Genomic DNA, 20,946 nt, shown 5'->3' with positions numbered 1-20,946 from the left:
AAGCCTCAAAAAGACCCGCCCAGTTGACAATCATAGATTCAATAAAGAGGTTCAGCAATCAAATGCACTATTTAGCAGTAATGTGATGGTCCATGTCCGCGTCAAATGCTGAAGACGCTGTCGACAACATGTATCACAGAGTTCCTCATTGCTCCACTCCAAACGTTCTACGCTAGTTCCGTGTCGCCTGATCCTTTTCCCCGAAGATATTTTAAAATTTGTAGAGTATCTTCGTAAATCATTCCACAGTTTCCCCAGGTTTGTTCTAATAGGCGTGACAGACTTCAGTTGTCTTGTTTACGGTTTTATTATCTCTGCTCCTCCAACATCTTTGGTGCTGCTGTAACAACTAACATGGAATTGTTTGTGCTGTCATATGGTTGTGATAGACTAAATTGATTGTAATTTTTAAGCGCGGGTCAGAGCCGCCCTTTCAGTTCATAGTACTGTGACCACTGCATCAGTTATGCTACGAACTTGTGACTGTCAAACCCTCATTTTTAAAATTTGAATTTTGTAGCACTTTACGTACACTACCATGAATGTGTTCAGGGAGACGGTTCGGTCTACCCTCAAAAGGAGCTTAAGCGAATGGTCGTTCTCTCCCAGCACATTAAGCCAACTTCCTCTCGATGAAACGAGAGAAAACTATATCCGCCGGAATATACGAGGTGCGCTGTTTTCACAAGTGTTACCAACGCCATTGGAAACAGAGGTGAAGTTAGTGGCATATTCGAGAGATGTGCTGACTCAAATTCTTGACATGGACCCGGAAATAACAGAGACCCAAGATTTCGTCGATTTCGTGGCTGGTAATAAGATTCTTGATAGTTCAGTGACTCTTGCCCATAGGTATGGTGGCCATCAGTTTGGCGTCTGGAACGGACAGCTTGGAGATGGGAGAGTAATTTTATTGGGAGAATATATTAACAGGTGAAATGCTTGTTCGGTTGGTTGAATTAAGTTAGTGGCGTATTTAATGTTAATCTAGTTACGATTTTCAGTCTAGGTCAGCGTTGGGAACTGCAGCTGAAAGGTGCAGGAAAAACACCATATTCACGCGACGACGATGGACGAGCGGTGCTGCGTTCTTCCATCAGAGAATTCCTCTGCTCAGAAGCAATGTTCTATTTAGGTCGTTATATTTTGTTTTTATTATTATTATAAGTATTAACAAAGATAAATACAATTATTTATCCATTATAGTGCCTAGAGGTTTGCAACATTTATGTCCAGGCTGTGTAGAAAATCACTTGATACATAAATGTTACTGTAGCAAACAAAAAGTAACAGCCTGAAACTTGTGAAACTTTCAGGTATTCCAACATGCAGAACAGCTGCAATAGTTGCCAGCCAAGATCTTGTGATGAGAGACGAATTTTACAAAGGCACACCTAAAGCAGAAAGGGCGGCAGTTGTGCTGAGGGTAGCTCCATCATGGTTTCGATTTGGCTCATTGGAGCTTCTAGCAAAGAATGGTGAACTAACCACCCTTCGAATACTTCTAGAGTACATTGTTCAGGTGAAATATTCATCTTTGTATTTACAATTATTTCTGCAAAAATAGTGTATCCTTCCTGGCATGAAAAGAAATATCTGATGAAATAATATTTTTCCAACTCCAGGAACATTTCACAAGACTGAAGGATGCAAAGAATAAATATGTGCTATTGTTCAGTGAAATCATGCACAAAACTGTAGATCTTGTAGTACAGTGGCATGCAGTTGGATTTGCACATGGAGTACTGAATACTGATAACATGAGTCTCCTCAGCATCACCATTGACTACGGCCCATTTGGCTTTGTAGAGGCCTATGACTCACAATTTGTACCAAATACATCAGACAAAAACAAAAGATACGCATTTGATAAGCAGCTTGAAGTAAGTAGGTACATAGCCACAAATGCTTTATATTTTTGGCTTAGCATGTATTTGCTACAGTTAATAGTAAAAAAGTAAGCTGTCTGTTCATGTAAGTTTGAGTGAGATAACAGAAACAAAATTGTGGATGTAACATTATTTTGAGATTTTTGTACGCAACTTGACCCATCAGGTCAGTGGTTTGCCAGGGTAATGCAGCAACAGCCACTTGTGTGCGAGAGAGAGAGAGAGAGACAAAAATAGTTCTAGGTGTGATCTTTATAATACTGGGTTGTTATAATTAAACTTTCCCTATTTAACACCTTGTAACACAGTAACTAATTACAGTATGAGTATCAAACTTGGTAGCATTAATGTTCAGAGTATGGGGTGCACTATTTACATGCATCACAGCACCACCATCCAGTTCCAACTATGGCCACCAGGTCCCATGATCAGTTATCATGATTAATAGTCTCCCACACCTGACCATTCGCAGTGCGCTTGCCGACTTGTCAACATGAGCTTGGACAAAAGGAGCAGGGTATTATTGGTGAAACTCTATCATCAAGACAACAGTAAACTTTGTGAATATCGCTGGTTGAAAGAATTATGGAAGAGTCCTATTTCTCCACCTGCTGTGCGCTGCATGATGAAGTAGTTCGAATCAACTGGAGAACTGGGCGTCGCTCCTGGAAGAGACTGATAACTGGTTGCACCACAGATGAGCAACGAAATTGCTGTTACTATGCCAGAAAATGCTGTGCGCAATTCCCAATTGTCAGGAGGTGTGCATGCTGTGTCAAGACAGTTGAACATCCCGTGGTCCACTGTACGGAAGGTGCTTTGAAACACTGTCAAATGGTATGCATACAAGATCCATATCATACAGAGGCTTGCACTACAGGATGCACAAGGACATGTTGACTTTGCTCTCCACTTTCTCGCAAGGATTGAAGTTGATGAGGCTGGCCCTGGAGCATCATATGGACAGACGAAGCTCATTTTTTTCTGATGGATGAGGTGAACAGACAGAATTGCCAAGTGATGGGATATTCCCAGCCAGTCACTGTGATGAAAATCTTCTGTATGGTGAACGTGTCACCGTATGGTGTGGCTTCATGACTATGTTCATCATTGGTCCATTCTGTTTTGAACAGGTTGGTGGTCAAGGACCAAAGACGTGCAGTGTGACTGGCCAGCGTTACTGTGATATGCTTCGCCAGGAAGTCATATCAGCCGTACAGATGAAAGATTCATTGAACACAACAGTTTTCATGCAAGATGGGACTCCTGCGCAAATCGCTTGTGAAGTTCACCTGCTTCTGTGAAACACATATGGAAATAATCAAATTATCAGCCAATCATTTCCAAGTGCTTGGCTGGCACAATCACCTGATTTCACTCCCTGTGATTTCTGGTTGTGGGGCTACCTGAAAGACAGGGTTTACCAGGGAACATTCACACATGTGCTGATTTGAAACACAGCATATCAAGAGGTAGCCAGCATACCTACGGACATGCTTCGTTCTGCAGTGCAGAATACAATCCTGCACTTTCAGACTCTTCTGGACACTGATGAGTGCCATATTGAGCCCCTTTTGTAGCAGTAATGTTACCGGTATGTAATGGTATGATGTGCCATATCAGCACATTAAAAGTGTTTCAATTGAATTGATTCTGCATTATTTCTCTTCCCCATGTCCTTGACGTTAATGCTACCAAGTTTGATCCTCATATGGTAGTTTCCGTGTTATAATGTGTTAAATAGAGAAAGTTTAATTATAACCACCCAATATAAAAGATGATATGATATGTTGCTACTCACCACATTGTTGAGGTCTTGGTCAGTGAACGTGCACACTAGAAAGTAGAATATTCAATAAGCACAATTACAAAGTTACTCGTTCATTCATAGCAAAAAAATTCTTTGAAGTAAAGTTGAAGCAGGTATTATTTGAAATTCCTTTTAAAAGTGGTTTTGTTTTCTTTTAGATCCTTCAGATCATTAGATAAATGATCAAAGATTTTTATAGATCCTCCGTATCGTATTACATTCTCCCCACATATATACACTGAATCCTCAACTGTTCTCTTTTTCCCACTTATACTAAACTGCTCAAAAAAATTTACCACTGTCATGACTTGCATAAATTGTTTTTCTGGTGGAAACCTTTTTCTCATTGCTCTTAGTAGAGAGCACTGTTTCTCCGATTTTTGCCATATCACATTGGCAAGGTATCCAACAAATTCCAGCCCACCACAATAACAAATTGCCCTTAACCTATCCCAAAAGGACTGCAATGTAAGATATTGGGCAGAAAACCATTTTAACCTGAAATTTCCATAGGATTCTGGCCATTTTCTATAAAATTTGGCAACAAAGGATAGAAATACTAGGGATTTTGTGACATCTCTCTCTTCTCTGTCCAGTTCCTAATTTTTTGCTTTCATTGATCATGTCCTGTTTATCACTTAAGTAGCCTGTTCATTTTGTCTCAGCACTTTGGCAAGTTGTCTAGATCCCAGACTGAGTGAGTCCCTTGTGCAAATGTTTTAAGCACACTGGTGGTCTGTAATGGGTGATGTCAATTGGAAAATGGTAAATACAATTCGGTATACGTTGGCTTATGATAAATTGAGTGCTCCAGACAGCCGTAATTTTTTCATCTAACCAAAACATCCATTGTGAACTGAGCATTAATATGAATGGAGCTGAGGTTACATAAAAACCATAAATTTTCTCCATGAGGCACACTGTGGAAGTACAGTTGACACCATCATAAATTGTTCAAAAATTGATGTCCATCTGAAATTTACACACATCAAAAAACGTTTTGCATCACGCCGGTTGATAGACATTGACTGTGGATATTGTAATACAGACACAGTTCCTTTTACTGTTTAGAGATGTCACTAAACCCACCCAAAGATGTAAACAACCATGCATGAGCAGCGCCTATTAGACGGAGGAGGTCTGACAGCCGATCAGTTCCAGTCATTCCACCAGGAAGGAGGTACACGGCTCATGTTGTCTGTAGGTCACCCATGCCTAAATGGTCAATGCTGTGGTCAAATCCCATCCGCATTGTTACTTTGTGCCAGGAAGGGCTCTCAACAAGAAAAGTGTCCAGGCGTCTCGGAGTGAACCAAAATGATGATGATCGGACGTGGAGGAGATACAGAGAGGCAGGAGCTGTCGATGACATGCCTCACTCAGGCTGCCCAACGGCTACTACAGCAGTGGATGACCACTACCTACGGATTATGGCTTGGAGGAAACCTGACAGCAACACCACCCTGTTGAATGATGCTTTTCGTGCAGTCACAGGACATCGTGTCCCCGGTCAGGCTGAATGCCTTAGACACACTGTCAAGTGTGTGCAGCAAGGTGGAGGATCCGTGCTGTTTTGGGGTGGCGTTATGTGAGGCCGACGTATGCCACTGGTAGTCACGGAAGGCACTGTAATGGCTGTACAATACATGAATGCCATCCTCTGACCGATAGTGCAACCATATTGGTGAGGCATTCATCTTCATGAGCAACAATTTGTACCCCCATCATGCACATCTTATTACCCACCAACCACTCTGAGGGATCTACCCCAAATCGCCATTGAGGAGTGGGACAATCTGGACCAACAGTGCCTCGATGAACTTTTGGATAGTGTGCAACAACGAATATGCGCATGCATCAATGCAAGAGGACGTGCTACTGGGTATTAGAGGTACCGGCGTGTACAGCAATCTGGATCACCACCTCTGAAAGTCTCACTGTATGGTGTTACAACATGCAATGTGTGGTTTTTGTGAGCAATAAAAAGGGCAGAAATGATATTTATGTTGATCTCTATTCCAGTTTTCTCTACAGGTTCTGGAACTCTCAGAATTGAGGTGATGCAAAACTTTTTACATCAAAGCTTTCTAAATGGTCTGAACTGCCTAGATGCATAGCCCCCAACCTATTAATAAAGTTGATGGAGTTACATGTTTGACATGAACATCTGCACACCAGTGACCTTAATAAGGAAGCAGTATGTTTGGTTAGATCATAATATGCAGAAACACCAATATTGCTTTCTATTGGCCATAAAGATAAACTTGTTTTATGAATTTTTGAAATGTTGTTTAGTCTGGTTAGCAGCCACATGTGCCTCTTGATGGTGTGTTGAGGTAACAAGGAATAATCCACGAGTGCAGAAGTTTTCTGTTGCACATGCCCTCTAGGGTCATAATTAGGCTTCCTATAGGTGGAGTCACTTATCACACTATGCAACTTGTCCATATACAGACTAAGAGGTAACAGTTCATTTGCATTACCTTTATTGCCCTTCAGCACCACTGTTAGGTTCCTCTTAGAGGTTAAGTTGCTGGAAAGAGGAGCCATATGATACCTTTGTTTGGATGCTGAGAAGAAATAAAAAGGGTAACATGCCAGGTGTTTTTGAAAGCTCCTCTTCTACATTTTTGGAAAACGACAAGGTCATTGTCCCCATCAATCTCTTTTACTATTTCTGTGCTCTTCCGTATATCACTCAGTGTCAAACAACCACAGGTATCCATGTGTGTGATCATTCTCTGTTATGGAGTCATCCTGGGGTAAGAGAACTGACCAGAAGGAAGCCGCAAAAATGTATGCTCAGCAAGGCAAACTGGACTCTGTGATTGGGTTTTAACATGGAGGTGATGACAACTGTGAAAAAAACAAGTATTACCTGTGAGACTATTGGGACTTGAAGTTGAAAGTCTTTTCTGTCTTTTATCACAGTGGTGCCACTTCAGGAGTTACTAAGATTTTTAAGTGCACTCTGTCAGTACATAAGATAAGCACATTTTACATTTTGAGAAGTAACTCCAGTTGCATCATAAGAGAAAGCAAGTAGTGCTTTAGGAGAGAATGTTGTGAGTAGCAACTATCCTTTTCATAATATTCCATTCCGGATTTTCCATTGTTTGAAGATGGAAAAAATTGGACTTATGTCAGAACTTAGGAGCACAAGTGTTCAGCTGCTAATGAGACTTTTAAGTAATATTAGAACTAACTGAAGTATTTAGGAATGGTGTCCCTGCCAGAAAACTTAGAGGAATCACGAGAGCTCCCAATGTTCCAGACAGGAAAAATAAAGTGAAAAGGGAAAAAAACAATATTTTTGTCAATAATGATTTATAAAACTTCCATGTCTACATTTAAGAGCTGGACTTTCTTCCTCAAGCTAGATCCAAGACAGCCATGGACCAGTCAAAATATTAGGTTACTTCTGTCTTGAAAGTCCTCTTCTGTTGGGCCGAGGAAATATACAATGTAATGATAAATATCCTGTTACCTTGCAGTAGGTACAACTCTCCCCTTCCTCCCCTTTTCAGATGTGCTGAAGACACAGTTAAAACTTGTAGTACAGTTCCCACCAGATGTACTGCGAAAACTTAGGCATGAATTACCTTGTACCCATCAGCCTTAAATATTGCAGGATGCTTTTAAACATGGTAGGATACAAAAAATACTCTTCCTCAAAGTTCATTTTCAAAACATATGCTTTCTGCAGTTATAAGGAAGAAAAATCATTTTGTTACTCAACAATATAACTAGGACAGGCTTCTACTCAATACATAGAGAAGGCATTGAGCAGTGGACAAACACAGCTAAAGAAAACTACTTCAGATGTGAAAATGTACATACACATTCATTATTATAAAATGATAGATTGCTACTCACTATATAGATGAGACATTGAGTCACAGGCAGGCACAATTAAAAGACTGGTATATATAAAGCTTGCAGCCAAGAGGCCTTCTTTTGAAGTAGAAAACACACACACACAACCAGTCTGTGGCTGATGTAGCTAGTGTGTGTGTGTGTGTGTGTGTGTGTGTGTGTGTGTGTGTGTTCATATATGCACAACTCAAACACATGTACAGAGTGAGGTGGTGTGGTGGTTAGCACACTGGACTCATATTTGGAAGGACAACAGTTCAAACTCACTTCTGGCCACCCAGATTTAGGTTTTCCATGATTTCCCTAAATTGCTCCAGATAAATCCCGGGATAGTTCCTTTGAAAGGGCATGAATGATTTCCTTCCCCATCCTTGACACAATTTGAGCTTGTGCTCCATCTCTAATGACCTTGATATTGACGGAATGTTAAACCCAATCCTCCTCCCCTTCAGACACTTGTGACCACTGTCGTCTCCAGCTGCCAAGTTCTGACATGAGTCCAATCTTTTCCATCTTCAAACAGTGGAAAATCCAGTATGGAATATTATGGAAAGGATAGTTGCTACTCACAATATAGTGGAGATGCTGAGTTACAGGTAGGCCAATAAAAATACTGTTGGAAAGTAAGCTTTCAGCCAACAAGGCCTTTGTCTAAAATAGACAAAAAAAAAAAAAAAAAACACACACACACACACACACGACCACAGTCTCTGGCAGTTGCCATAGACTCTGGTCACGTGTGTGTGTGTGTGTGTGTGTGTGTGTGAGAGAGAGAGAGAGAGAGAGAGAGAGAGAGAGAGAGAGAGAGAGAGAGAGAGAGGAGTTGAGTTTGCATTCAGAATAATGCCAGTCAAGATATGTAACTAAAAGAAAGAGAGAGAGAGAGAGAGAGAGAGAGAGAGAGAGAGAGATCACCTCAAAGAGATTATGTTCCAGTGGGCAGTATAAATTCAATAGCTCTACACACACCTTAGAATAAGTAACAATCAAAACATGGCGCTACCCATATTTCCATCAAAGAAAAAAGTCAAGGGACAATGACTCACTTCTCAGAGAATTTTTGTTGAGAGGAAATATGTTCTAAAAGTATATAAAGTTAATACAAAAATATTCCGCTTCAAAATAAAAACTTCATGACATTGTGTCTACTTATGTCATCATCGTATACACTAGTTTATATAACTGAACAGTTTAATAAAGTTGCTTAGTTCAAAATATTATGTTTTGTATGTAACAAAGTTAGTGTGTTAAAATATAATAATTCCTCAGCATGACCGTTATCTGACCTTAATGTGTAATGAATTTCAATCACATCTGCAAAACAGTTGTCTGTGCACCTTTCAGTTACCTACGAGTAGCAGTTTCCCAAGAAGTCAGTTGGCCTACACTAAGCTGTATATGCCCTGCCCACAGATGTTAGTTTAGGTGAAGATACTTAGCAACTGTAGTGTTTGTTATGATGGTATGAAGCATACACATTAAGTATTATATTAAGAAGTAGCAGCAGTGGTTTTATGACTGTTTAAATTTTTCCAGGGTGAGAAGCAGAAACTGTGGCCCAGTGTTGGCAGTTACCAGTGTTGGCAATGGCTGGAGCATGTGGTGTGGAACAGACACAAAGAGCACACTGGTGACGCCATAAAGTATTCTTGGTCTCTGTTTACGCAGAACACAGCCATCTTCTTACTTACACACACACACACACACACACACACACACACACACACACGGCAGTAGTGCAGTTGGTCAAGACGTTGTCTCAAAATGCAATAATCTCAGTCATCAAGCTGCATTGCCAGTCATGAAGCTCTTTAGATCTTAATTCTATAGAGCATACTTAGAATGCATTGGGAAGACAAACTGCAGCCCATAAACTGCCTGCGATGACTCTTCGTAGGCCTCCACACAGCTTTTTCTCAGATAAGGGATTGACTCCAATTGAGATCTCGAAATATCTCACAGTGAGCAAACTACATCGCTGCAAATGTGTGGCAGCTCACAAATAAGATACCGTATGAACTGTTTTGAAGCTAAAGAATCGCTCTTGGGTTTTGGCACTTTTTAAAAATTACATACCTTTGATTTCAAAATTATTTTCTTGAGGAAATGGTAAAATTACAAAGTGACAGATAGCTAGCCAGTATTAAACTTCAGGAGGTGAAGTTCCAGTACCATCAATGGACACGTACTGCCTCTCCCTCCAGGTAGTCAGCCAACCTACTTCAACCCAGTCTCCTACTCGCGCCCATCTTCCCCTTTCCTCACTGCTCTTGGTAGAATATTTGTCACTAAACATATTTCCCATTTCTCAAAAAATAGCCACAATGTGAATATAACATTAGGACTGAAAACATTTTTTACAAAAATTTCAGATGTTTAACATTAGTACAGAAAGGATCAGATCAATGGATACACACATGCTTTACAGCCTGCCAGAGCATATTAGGTTTTTAGTTGAAAATGTGGTGGAACTTAAAGCAAAGAACTTTCTTTTAGGCAACTCTTTCTATGTTATCTACACACATATTCTACAAACCCCTCTGTGGAATGTGTGGCAGAGGGTATTTGTCATTGTATCACATTTCTTCCCATTCATTCAGAGTGTAGTTTGAAAAGAACTGCTTAAATGGTTCTGTGCACATTATAATTAGTCTGATATTACATGTAAATTGAAGCTGGAGAGGAGGAGAAAGGAAAGAAAGGGAGGGGATCACTGCTGTCAGCTGCATTGGGACATTTCCCTTTCTCCCTCTCTCCAACTTCAATTTACATATAATGTATCTCAGCTGTAGATTCTGTGTGATGTATGTTCTTTCAGACATGTCCAAAAGAATAGACACCACACATTTGTATAATAGTGTAATATTGCTTTGTGACCACTATGGGAGAAATACATTGGTATGTCCTTACATTCCTCTCATAATACAGGTTCTTGGAGCTTAGTGAGTAGGCTTTCATGCAATAGTTCACATTTATTTTCAAGTGTATGCTAGTTCAGGTTTTTCATTTGTATGGCACTCCCCTACAAGTCAAACAAACCTTTTACCGTTCATTCTGTTTTTTTAAGTCTTGTGTTAGTTCTATGTTGTATGGGTCCCATGCACTTGAGCAATATTCTAGGATGGATTGCAGAAGTGTTTTGTAAATAGTATCCTGTGTTAACTGATTGCATTATCACAGTCTTTTATCTGTGAACTGAAATAAGTCACCTGTGTTATTTATGTTGAACCTATGTGAACACTCAATTTTATATCCTCACAAATTTTTATGCCAAGGTGTTTGCATGAGTTGTTGCATTGCAGTTGACTCACTGATATTTACGAAGGGGGAGGGGGGGGGGGGAGAACAAAAAAAACATTGCCATGGGCAGAGATTGTGTAGTATGCATTTCTGCAACTAGGCGTGTATAGAACAGTTCATTGCCAGTTCAGTGCCATCCGTGATGTCAACCTGGCTTGTTCTATTTATCTGCAGGGATTGTTTTTGTTAGTGCTGCTTTGTTCTTGTTTCATTTTTGTTTAAGTGAACAACATGCATCTGTGCAATTTTGTTTTCTACTCTGTAAAAATGCTGCTGAAACTGTTTTTAATGTTGAAAACAGCTTACCAAGATGATGCTACAGGAAAAGCTCTAGTGTACAAGTGGTTTGCTTGATTTAAAAATGGCAAATCGTTTTGGATATACACCAACTGCCCAAATGAACGAAAACAATCAAAAAATTTGAGAGCTTCTGCTCACAGACCGTTGACAAACAACTGATCAACTGTCAGAGATTGCACAACAGTGTTCATCGAAAACTACCCAATTTGTGGCAGACAGTAGACTGATTCTTCCACCACAACAACACACCTGCACGCTCTCTCTCTCTCTCTCTCTCTCTCTCTCTCTCTCTCTCTCTCTCTCTCTCTCTCTCACAAACACACACACACACACACACACACACACACACACACACACACACACACACACACACACACAGAGAAAAATACTTGCCTGACCTGGCTCTGTGCGACTTGTGACTTTTTCTTATTTCCTTGCAAGAAAAGGGGCTGAAAGAACGCAGATTTGACAACATTGAAGAAGTCGAGGAAAAAAATGAGGGAGGAGCTGTCAGCCCCTCCTAAATATGACTAAAAAAATGTTTTGCACAGTGGAAGCACTGGTGGGACAAATGTATTTTTGTAATGGAGAATCTTTTAAGTGGATAAGGCTTTTTTGTAAACAGTTTGAAAATATGTAGCTTTTAAAAAATAATTCCAGTTGTTTTTGGGTAGCCCCACATAGTCATAGGGCAACACATCTTTGTTTCATGAACTTCATTGAAGGTACACAGAAACTATTAAAATTGTTATTTGGATTATTTTGTAATATTGGCACTGAAATACAGTAATATTTAGTAATTTCATTGTATTGCACTTAAATAAAATGTACATCTTTGGCTGGTTTCCACGTTCCACAAACCCTTGTAACCAAGAAACTTCACTAATGTAATGTAATGGTTACTTCACTGCTGCTTGTCAAATTTACCTTTTTCCAAGGTACATAATTAAATATTCATTAGCCACAGTTATTGTTGCATGGTGTAAATACATAGCCAGAAAACAACTATTCTCACTACCAGCCAGCTGTAGTACTACATTAATTACGTAGGGTTTCAAACAGCAGAAAGCCCAGTCTTGAATAACAACAGTATGGAAAGGACAGACTGCTACTTACCACTTAGTGGAGGCATTAAATTGCAGACTGGTACATTGAAAAAGAAAGCATTCTGTTTCATTATGCCAGTCTACGACTCACTTGTGTTGAGTAGCAAACTATCTTTTCTGTGTTGTTGTTACTTAGGATTTCCTCATAAATCTCTCATATTTGGAACATCTAATAGCAATTGCTGACTAAAGTTTACAGTTAATAGAATGAGTAAAAGTAACAACCACCTTATACTTTAGGCATTGAGTGGCCGACAGGCATATAAACAAGACTGAAAATTTGTCAAGCTTTCAGACCATGTACTACTTCAGAGCTAATTAATAAAGAAAACATACATACAGTTTCGTTGGCACAGCAAACTACCTAACAAAAGTTCGGTAGACAATTCATAAAAAATACAGTATGCAGGGAACTACTAGTGGTCTATTACCATGGAATACAAAATATAAGTGGAATTAATAACTAAGAATAAAACAATCTATAACTAGCAGAATAAATTAGAATCGATAGAAATATACATTGCATGAATTTTGTAATATAAAAATGGCTGTAGAAATTACTAAAGAGAATAAGTTTTGTTTCTTCCTACACAGATTGTTGCATGGAATCTGGAAAAACTTGCATGTGCTCTTTTTGCTATAGTTACTGAATATGAAAGGAGGCAAATTCTGGATCTTCTGAATCAACTGTCTGCATATGCAAACCACAGAGTCGGGTAAGAAGTTTTGAAATTTGATTGGAACCCTGATTTTCCAACTCGCTATTGGAAGTGTAATTCTGTGAACTTAAATTATTGCAGATGTGTGTTTGCAAAAAAGTTGGGGTTAAGAAGATATGATGATTCTGACAATGACTTACTGATGCTGCTCTTGCAAATGATGGAAGAGACTGGAGCAGATTTTACAATGACATTTAGGCAGTTTGGTGAGATTGAGTTAGCAGACATGACAGATCCCGCCAAGCTTGCAAACTTGTGGTCCTTACAGAGATTATCTAGTCATAATGCATATGAACGCTTCGTGGAACTTTACAAAAGAAGAGTAAGCCTCGATTATGGTAAGAAATGAAACATTGTGTGATGGCAGAAAAGTAGATTGTTCACTTTCCACATCCTCATCTTAATCATTTACCAAACACAGGCCATGAAAACTGACCAATTTCTTTCCTTTTCTTATAGTCTGAGTGAGGTTCTCCTCCAGCTTATTCTACCAATGTAATTGTGGCGTACCAAGAGAGCAGGCATTTCTGTTCTATTTCTAGTCACACAAATACACCAGAAGATTTCATTGTCAGTATACCTTCAAATGTATATAGTTTTTAGTAAACTTAAAATTTCCACATCCATGCCGACTGCTACCAAACTAGGATGCATTAATGCAAATTAAGGAGGAATGTGTTGGTAATATTAGTTGCAGCAGTGTCAGAATGCAAGGAAAGTTAACAGTTATCTGTACATATCCAAAATTCAGTTAGTTTTGTTCAATATCACTATTTTTCATAGATGTAATGGTGTCCTTAAGGGCGATTGTTTACATGTGCCCATCCTACTGAGTTTAATTGAAATATTGATTACAACTCTGACAGTTTCATGGGGAAGAAGGTATGAGAGAGAAGTCATAAAGAGCGTTCCTGGTTAGAGTTTATCTAGTATTTCATGCCTCAGTTGAGTGGTAGGCAGTGAACCTGATTTCTGTTATTCAGAAGAAAATCACATTGATATAATGAATGTCCCCCATGATAATGAAAAAGTAGGAGAACGGGGAGAGAACAGAGAAGATATTTCATTATGTTTGTTATTTAAATGAAGTAGCAGTACGGAAGAATTATGTTACAAATATACAAAGATGCCCACAGTAGACTCAGTATTTATACCTCTTGTAATCCAAATGGATTTACTGATAAGTCAGTTGATATGCTTGCACATATGTCTGGCGAGGTTGCTAGGTCCAGCACAGAATGACATGTGTGCCAGCACCAGGTCACATGGGTAAACAACAGCAGTAGATTTAAGGACTGCTGCAGACTGTCTTGGCCTCACTTGTCTCAGCTCACTGATTTGTACCACATGCACTCTGGTAAACTTAATTACGACAACTTTGCCATATTTGGCTATTTTGTAACTTGTTATTCCTGGCCGTTGGCATTTGGTTGTCATGTACACATCTGTTTGCAAATGTGGTGCAGTCTCCATTCTCTGTTTGAGCACACATTGTGCCTACTGTGAGTGCACAGACAACATGAGCATGCACCAAGACAGTGGTTCTTATTATACTGCTTCCCTGTCTGACATAATTACAGTATTTTCCAAGTCTAACATTTGAGTAATTCAATAATCTCTATAGTACTTTAATTGGCGAGAGGTATCCACCCCTAGAAGACTTTATTTCTGTTTGGTTCAAGAAAAGTGAGGATACATTATTTTCTTCGATATATTTGTCATAATTGGTGTTCAATAAAAATTGTGCTGTTGAAGAAGCAGCCATACAAAAGTACCCAGACAACTCATTGATAATACAGGGTTTCTCGTAGAACCATAGTCAGAGTGAGTCCCATACTCAGGAAATAAGCATTGGTTGCTGATGAGAGGTCCCATATCACCATCCTGGGCAAGGTCCTAGTGGTGATGGCTTGCTGTTGCCATTCTCCAAACTTATGAAGTGTCAGATGCGTATGTATGGATGACTGTGATTGCTGCTTTTATAGTGTACTTTCATGTTTATATTATTGTCAATAAATGTGAGAAGGGAAACCCAATGCAGAGTACATAGTTAACTTCTCCCAAATAGCACCAAGAGGATTGCTGAGCTCCTGATGGACAGATCACCATTGGCAGTGTGCCCTTACTTCTTGAGACACTGTGGAGAGGTTTGAAATTTAAGCAAGGACAATGGTACAATGTCTGGTGATCAAGAGATGTAGGCCACTGCTTCTTCTCCCATTGTTGACCAAATACTGGCTATGAATCATGTGTTAATGATCACAGCAATGGAGGCAGATTTCTGCAATCATACAAGCTGTGTTCTGAAAGTATTGGTAATTTTCAGTTTTTGGAAATAATTATATTTATTTGTCTGCGTTAACATTATCTCCTTCAAGGAATAACCATTAGGTGCTATACAATTATGCCACAGCTTCATCCAATCCCCAAAACTAGAGGTTTGAGATAGCACTAAGCTCTTTCAGTGCTGTGCTTTTAATCTCATTTAAGGTTGTAAAATGAAAGCTTTATAAAACACTCTTTATTTTTGGAAGCTGAATATCTGATGAATATGGAGGCTGGAGAATCAAAACAGTGTTCTTTTTCGTCAAAAATTCGTAAATGAGAAATGAAGTGTGAGCAGGTGCATTATCATTTGTTTCAACAGAAATCCGAGCATTCTGAGAACCATAATGAGAACAAATGGGAAGAAATTAAGTGAGTCATTGGGAGATGGAGGTAAGCAGTAGCATTTCTGAGGAGCATTAAAAGCTTGGTGTGGGACAAAGATGTCCCTCAGGAGACCAAGGGAATAATATATCCATCTTATTCTGTGTCTATTCTGACATATGCTTCTGAAAGCTGGAAATGAAGAAAGAGATTTCAGCAAGGTACAATATGTAAAATGAAAGTACACAGAAATGGAATGGTAATAACAAGGATGAGAAGAGAAAGAAATAATAATTTCAGGGCAATGGTAAAAGAGGTGCCCTTCCAGATGGATATAGAATGAGCATCACATAAGTGGCATGGATATGTAAAGAGAATGACCTGTAACAGAATACCAAGCAAAATTTGAATTGAAACAAGACAAAAGACTAAGAGGAAGAAAGAAAGAAAGATATAGCTGCCTGAAAGGGGTGGAGAAGAGTATTCAGTGAAATATGTAGGTGGAACTGGAAGAAGGTAATGGTAGAATTTTAGCAGGAGGATAGAGGAAAGTGGAGAAGTTTATGTTCAAAAACAGACCTGCCCAGTGCCTGTAAACTTTTCATAATGAGGATGGTAATGCAGCTCTTTGAACTGCTCCACTCAAAAGCATAAACTGGAATAGGGTGCCATCATAAAATTCAGTTTTGGACAGTTTATTGCAAACAGAAATTTATCCAAATTTCATGAAGATGTATAATGAGTCTACTCCCTTCGTCTGTGTCTGAATTCAAACATTGCCATATTTTGCTATAAGGGGTTCTACTGAAAGAAATTCCCAAAGTAGCAGCCACAGATAAGAACATTCACAGAGGGTGCTACATGGCAGAGGTAAATTAGGATTTAAAGATGTATAGTCCCTGATGCAGTGTGTATGCTGTAATAAATAGTATACATTTTCTACATGAGGAATTAATTGTGATGCAACTTTCTGCAAGAAGTGTGCCACATTTGTTGAATAGTGACCAAAACCAAATGCAAATCCAGACATCTCACTTGTGTTTAAACATTTTAAAAAAGAATAAAACTCATATTATGCACTGATACATTACTGTGGAGGAGTTGTTGGTTGACCATTTCAAGCTAGAAATGAAACAGTATTCAAGGCAGTGGATTGGATGCCAGTGGATCTCAACTAAAACAGGTGAGGTCATATTTCATTTGATAGCAATATTATGGCCAGTATTTTGTGGTATGCTGGAAGGATTGCTCTTATTGACTGCTTTGCAAAGGATAAAATAATAACCAGCAAACACTACAGAAATTTTCCAGAGAAAGTAGATGATAAAATACTTGAGTGTAGAGTGGGATTCCAAGGGAAAGAAGGAAACGGATCTTGTTCCGTCAAGACAATCCATCTGCCAGCAACGATGTTTTGGTAATGGGATACTGAAAGATTTTAAGTATGGATTGTTGGAACATCGAATTCAGTCAATGGATTTGGCATGCTTGAATTTACACATGTTTCCACATCTAAAGAAATTCATGGGTGGCAGATGTCAACAAACATGTTCTGTGATTAAGCAATCCAGGTGACCACCTCGAATGCTTCAGGCATTCAGTGGTGGTATTCATACAACCAAGATAATTGCTTTCTTCTCTGATGTGCTGTGAGCAGAGGTACTTATGTTGGGTGGTTGCTATTTTCTACTTCATGGTGGTATGGTTGCTTGTGGAGTATCGTTGTCAAGCATTGAATTGCCAAGTGATTTGCAGTGGCTAGCCTGTTCCCTGTTATGATCTACAATAGGCAGGTGCAACTGCTGTCATCAATGTCTTGTGGTCCATGGCAGTTGACTCTGGTGGTAGCAGTTTTCCCTCATCAAAGTACTCACAGCAAGCACATTCACATTGCATGTGAAAAGCCCAGTTCCTGCATCATCTTGAAGATAGATTGTCACATACACTGGCCATTATGAAATGTGATTATATTTTCCACCTTGCCCATCCTGTGCTCTACTACCAGTGTCTCTACTTTCAGTACTACCGGTGCAAAATCTGGTAATGTTCCACTCAAGTGACCCATCAAACTGTCTATTCACTGTGGTGGCAGGAATGTTTGTACTCCATTGCAGCACTTATCTCTGTCAGTTGTTGATGAGTATGTATTAGCCATTATTTAGCCAAATCATTGCCCCCTCCATATTATGTTGCACCTTTTACCATATGTGCTTATTTTGTGTCTTTAACAGTGCAAGAATAAGTGTGATAATGATCATCTAATGTAAGAAGCAGTAACCAGTGCCAAAGTAATATTTCACATGTGGAGATGTATGTGTGTATATTTTAAAAAAATATAACAATGTGATTCAAAATTAGTCCTTTTGAGTGAACAACTCAAACTTATAACATGACAGAATAGTTGCATAGCAGCTCTGAAACACAAGGATTGTCTAAAAATCTTAGTGAATGGAGCAGTCTGATTGGCAGAGTGTGTTTGAGACTGCATGCACACCATAAGACAAGAACTACCACACTGCAACACACACATTAAGTGAGCTGCATGGGAAAACATGTTATAGTACAATGAAGAAACACGAATCTTAAAAATAAAAGTGAAACATTGCAGTGCAGATGCATATGATGTTAGTCCAACTGTATTTAGAAGAAATGTGGAACAGAATCTGCCTTTTACAACTAGCTCCAAAAGCTTTTGGGTAGCCTGTACTGTGTCACCGACCATATTCACAATATGCCACATTGTCAGTCTCAATCAGCAAACATAACAATAAACATTTGAGCAGCAGTTGCTGAAACGAAGTCAGTAACTTTTCTGAGATCAAAAGGAAATTCAAAAGACCATCCATTGAACAGTTATTAAATAACCACTTAAAAAGGAAATCCAAGGTGTTGTGACAAAAGGGGAAAGAGAGATGCTTGCAGGATATCTAGAAAGTGATTCTAATGAATGTTTTGGAGATTATAGAAACTTTCAGTTCCAAATGATCTAAGAAATGCTAACCCGATGATTGAATTTCCAGTGTCAGGTTACTGAATAAAATCGTTTTTCACTAAGAACATTATAAAACTAGGCTTCTTTGTTTTGTGATCTATTAGCTTGTTCCAAACCTTTCTTGAACTATTTGTTGTATCTATGCTACCATCATATTCATACATTTGAACTTTTACATTTTGGGCCTATCATCACTGGTGTATGAAAATGACTTGAATTGCCTGTTTCTTTCTTTAATAAGCTTTGTTTAGTTCACAATTGGATGGAATTGCAAAATAAATTATGTTGACAATTCGTAAAAAATAAGGTTATGTATCCTATGCTACAAAAATTGTGCTTGGAAAGGTAAACATTCAATGTATAGTGGAAGTGTTGCATAGTAGATAGGTACCTTGACAAACTGCTACAGCACCCCAGTTGGGTTGAGGTGTTATGGTGAGTGGAGTGGGTGAGATGTACAAGGAAAAGGAGGGAAGAAAGCTACAAAAGGAAGACTGAGGCATGGGCTGCCAGAGATAGCTCTCCTTGGTGCAGTGAGCAGTAGTAGATTATTCCATACTGTAATGCATGGGCAAGGCTTGAAGGAAAAGGGCTTAGGTGGGAGTGAGAGGACAGATTAAATGGAGTTAGAGGAGAACGTCTCTGGGAGAACAATGTGGTTGATGTTTCATAGCCTCATATACTCACTGAATTCAAGTGAATTGACAGACTGAAGTAATGAGGAGAACATTAATTTTTTGGGAGAAGAAGGAAGGAAGGAAAGAAAAGTGATTAAAACAGGTACAGAGGTAGGTGAAGGGTAGGATCTAGTGGATTTTGAGGCAGAATATGTGTTGGCACAACAGTTCCCACCTGTACAGTTTAAAGATGATGATGATGATGATGATGATGATCTGTATAGGCATATGGGGTAATGTGAGGTACAAAAACCACATAAAACTAACCATCAGAAAGGCAGGTGCCAGACCCAGATTCATTGGAAGAATCCTCAGGAAATGTATTTAATCCGCAAAGGAAGTCAAGTACAAAATCTCGTTCTACTAATGTTTGAGTGACCAAAAACAGGTGGCTAATAAAGAGAATCTAGGGGAAATTAAATGACTAAATTGGAGTTCAGAAAAAAATTTGACTGTATCAGGTAAAAACCTGTTGATCTCTAATGTGCTTCACAGTTGCTTGCAGAGTATGTATGTAGATCTAGAAATTGTGTTGTTTCAAAATCTGTTGTCAATCTATAATATAGTTTATAAGTTTCATATTGCTCTTATGCACAAAGATCATGTTCATACTCATTTAAACATTCTCAACTGTTATTGTTGAGTTATTAAAGACCTCCAAATTATTTTCACAGGACTGACAGAAGATATGAGGAGAGATACAATTATGCGCACAAACCCTCGATATGTGCTGCGAAACTGGATGGCTCAAGCTGCTATTGAGAAGGCGGAGCAAGATGATTACAGTGAAGTGAGGGTATTGCATGAAATACTGAAAATGCCTTTCACCACTCAGGAAGCAGCAGAAATAAGGAATTATGCTGATCCCCCACCTCCTTCATCATACTACATTAAAGTCAGCTGCTCCAGCTAAACCAGTGCTAAAATTACTCTGATAAATGTTTTTGTAAAAGAAAGATACTTTTACAGTTATTTCACACCCTTTTGAAAATATAGCATAATATTTTTTTTATTCTGTTGTTTTATTTGAAATTTATGGTTCATAGCCAATATATATTACAGTAATGGAATATCATAGCCAATATATATTACAGTAATGGAATATCTAGGATGAAATAATGACAGTACTCCATAATATTGTCATATATTACAGTAACAAGCTATAGTTTTCAGTTACACCATTTTTTTTTTTTTTTTTGTGTGTGTGTGTTCCACCTCAACCTCTTATCCATATGCCAAATTAAGAAATAACCAATAAAAAGTACCACTTGCTAAAATATGGCATTAAAGGTCATTGCTTTCCAAGTGAAAAACATTTTCAATATTTCAGTTGAGTATAGATAAAGTTTTCTTTTGATAAACACTATGTGATTGGAGACTTGACTTTTAAACATATGCCCCTGAAGAGACTGGGCCTAGTTCCATGTTGTGACAGGTTTAGTCTATTTTACAGACTAGTAAATATTTTTAATTTAGGACACGCAAAGGTAAAGTGTGTACATCTAGGAAAATGAAGTAAAGATCTTTTGCCAGAGGTTGCAAAATTATTTCTGACTGACTGTAGGATATATTTATTTATTTATTTATTAAGCCTTCCATTACTGTCCAGTGATGTCCTATTTCTGAAT

General features: G+C 38.7%; 1 protein-coding gene across 1 annotated transcript; it reads left to right on the top strand.

Annotated features, from left to right (window-relative positions):
* Nucleotides 1-317: 317 nt before the first annotated feature.
* LOC126418828 (protein adenylyltransferase SelO-like) lies at nucleotides 318-20,330 on the top strand. The gene is made up of 7 exons (XM_050085807.1): nucleotides 318-933; nucleotides 1,005-1,135; nucleotides 1,317-1,522; nucleotides 1,626-1,883; nucleotides 12,876-12,997; nucleotides 13,082-13,338; nucleotides 19,993-20,330. The coding sequence occupies exons 1-7, from the start codon at nucleotides 539-541 to the stop codon at nucleotides 20,229-20,231; spliced, it is 1,608 nt and encodes a 535-aa protein (XP_049941764.1). The 5' UTR covers nucleotides 318-538; the 3' UTR covers nucleotides 20,232-20,330.
* The last annotated feature ends 616 nt before the right edge of the window (nucleotides 20,331-20,946 follow it).

Source organism: Schistocerca serialis, chromosome 9 (assembly GCF_023864345.2).
Source record: "Schistocerca serialis cubense isolate TAMUIC-IGC-003099 chromosome 9, iqSchSeri2.2, whole genome shotgun sequence".
NCBI lineage: Eukaryota > Metazoa > Arthropoda > Insecta > Orthoptera > Acrididae > Schistocerca > Schistocerca serialis.
Note: the sequence above shows the minus strand (reverse complement) of the source record. Positions and strands in the feature narration are given on the sequence as shown.

Excerpts from the sequence above, each read along its gene's own strand:
- LOC126418828 (XM_050085807.1), top strand. The coding sequence starts at position 539 with ATGAATGTGTTCAGGGAGACGGTTCGGTCTACCCTCAAAAGGAGCTTA. Across the intron at positions 1,523-1,625 it reads TTCTAGAGTACATTGTTCAG|GAACATTTCACAAGACTGAA; the intron begins GTGAAATATTCA and ends TTCCAACTCCAG. Across the intron at positions 1,884-12,875 it reads CATTTGATAAGCAGCTTGAA|ATTGTTGCATGGAATCTGGA; the intron begins GTAAGTAGGTAC and ends CTTCCTACACAG.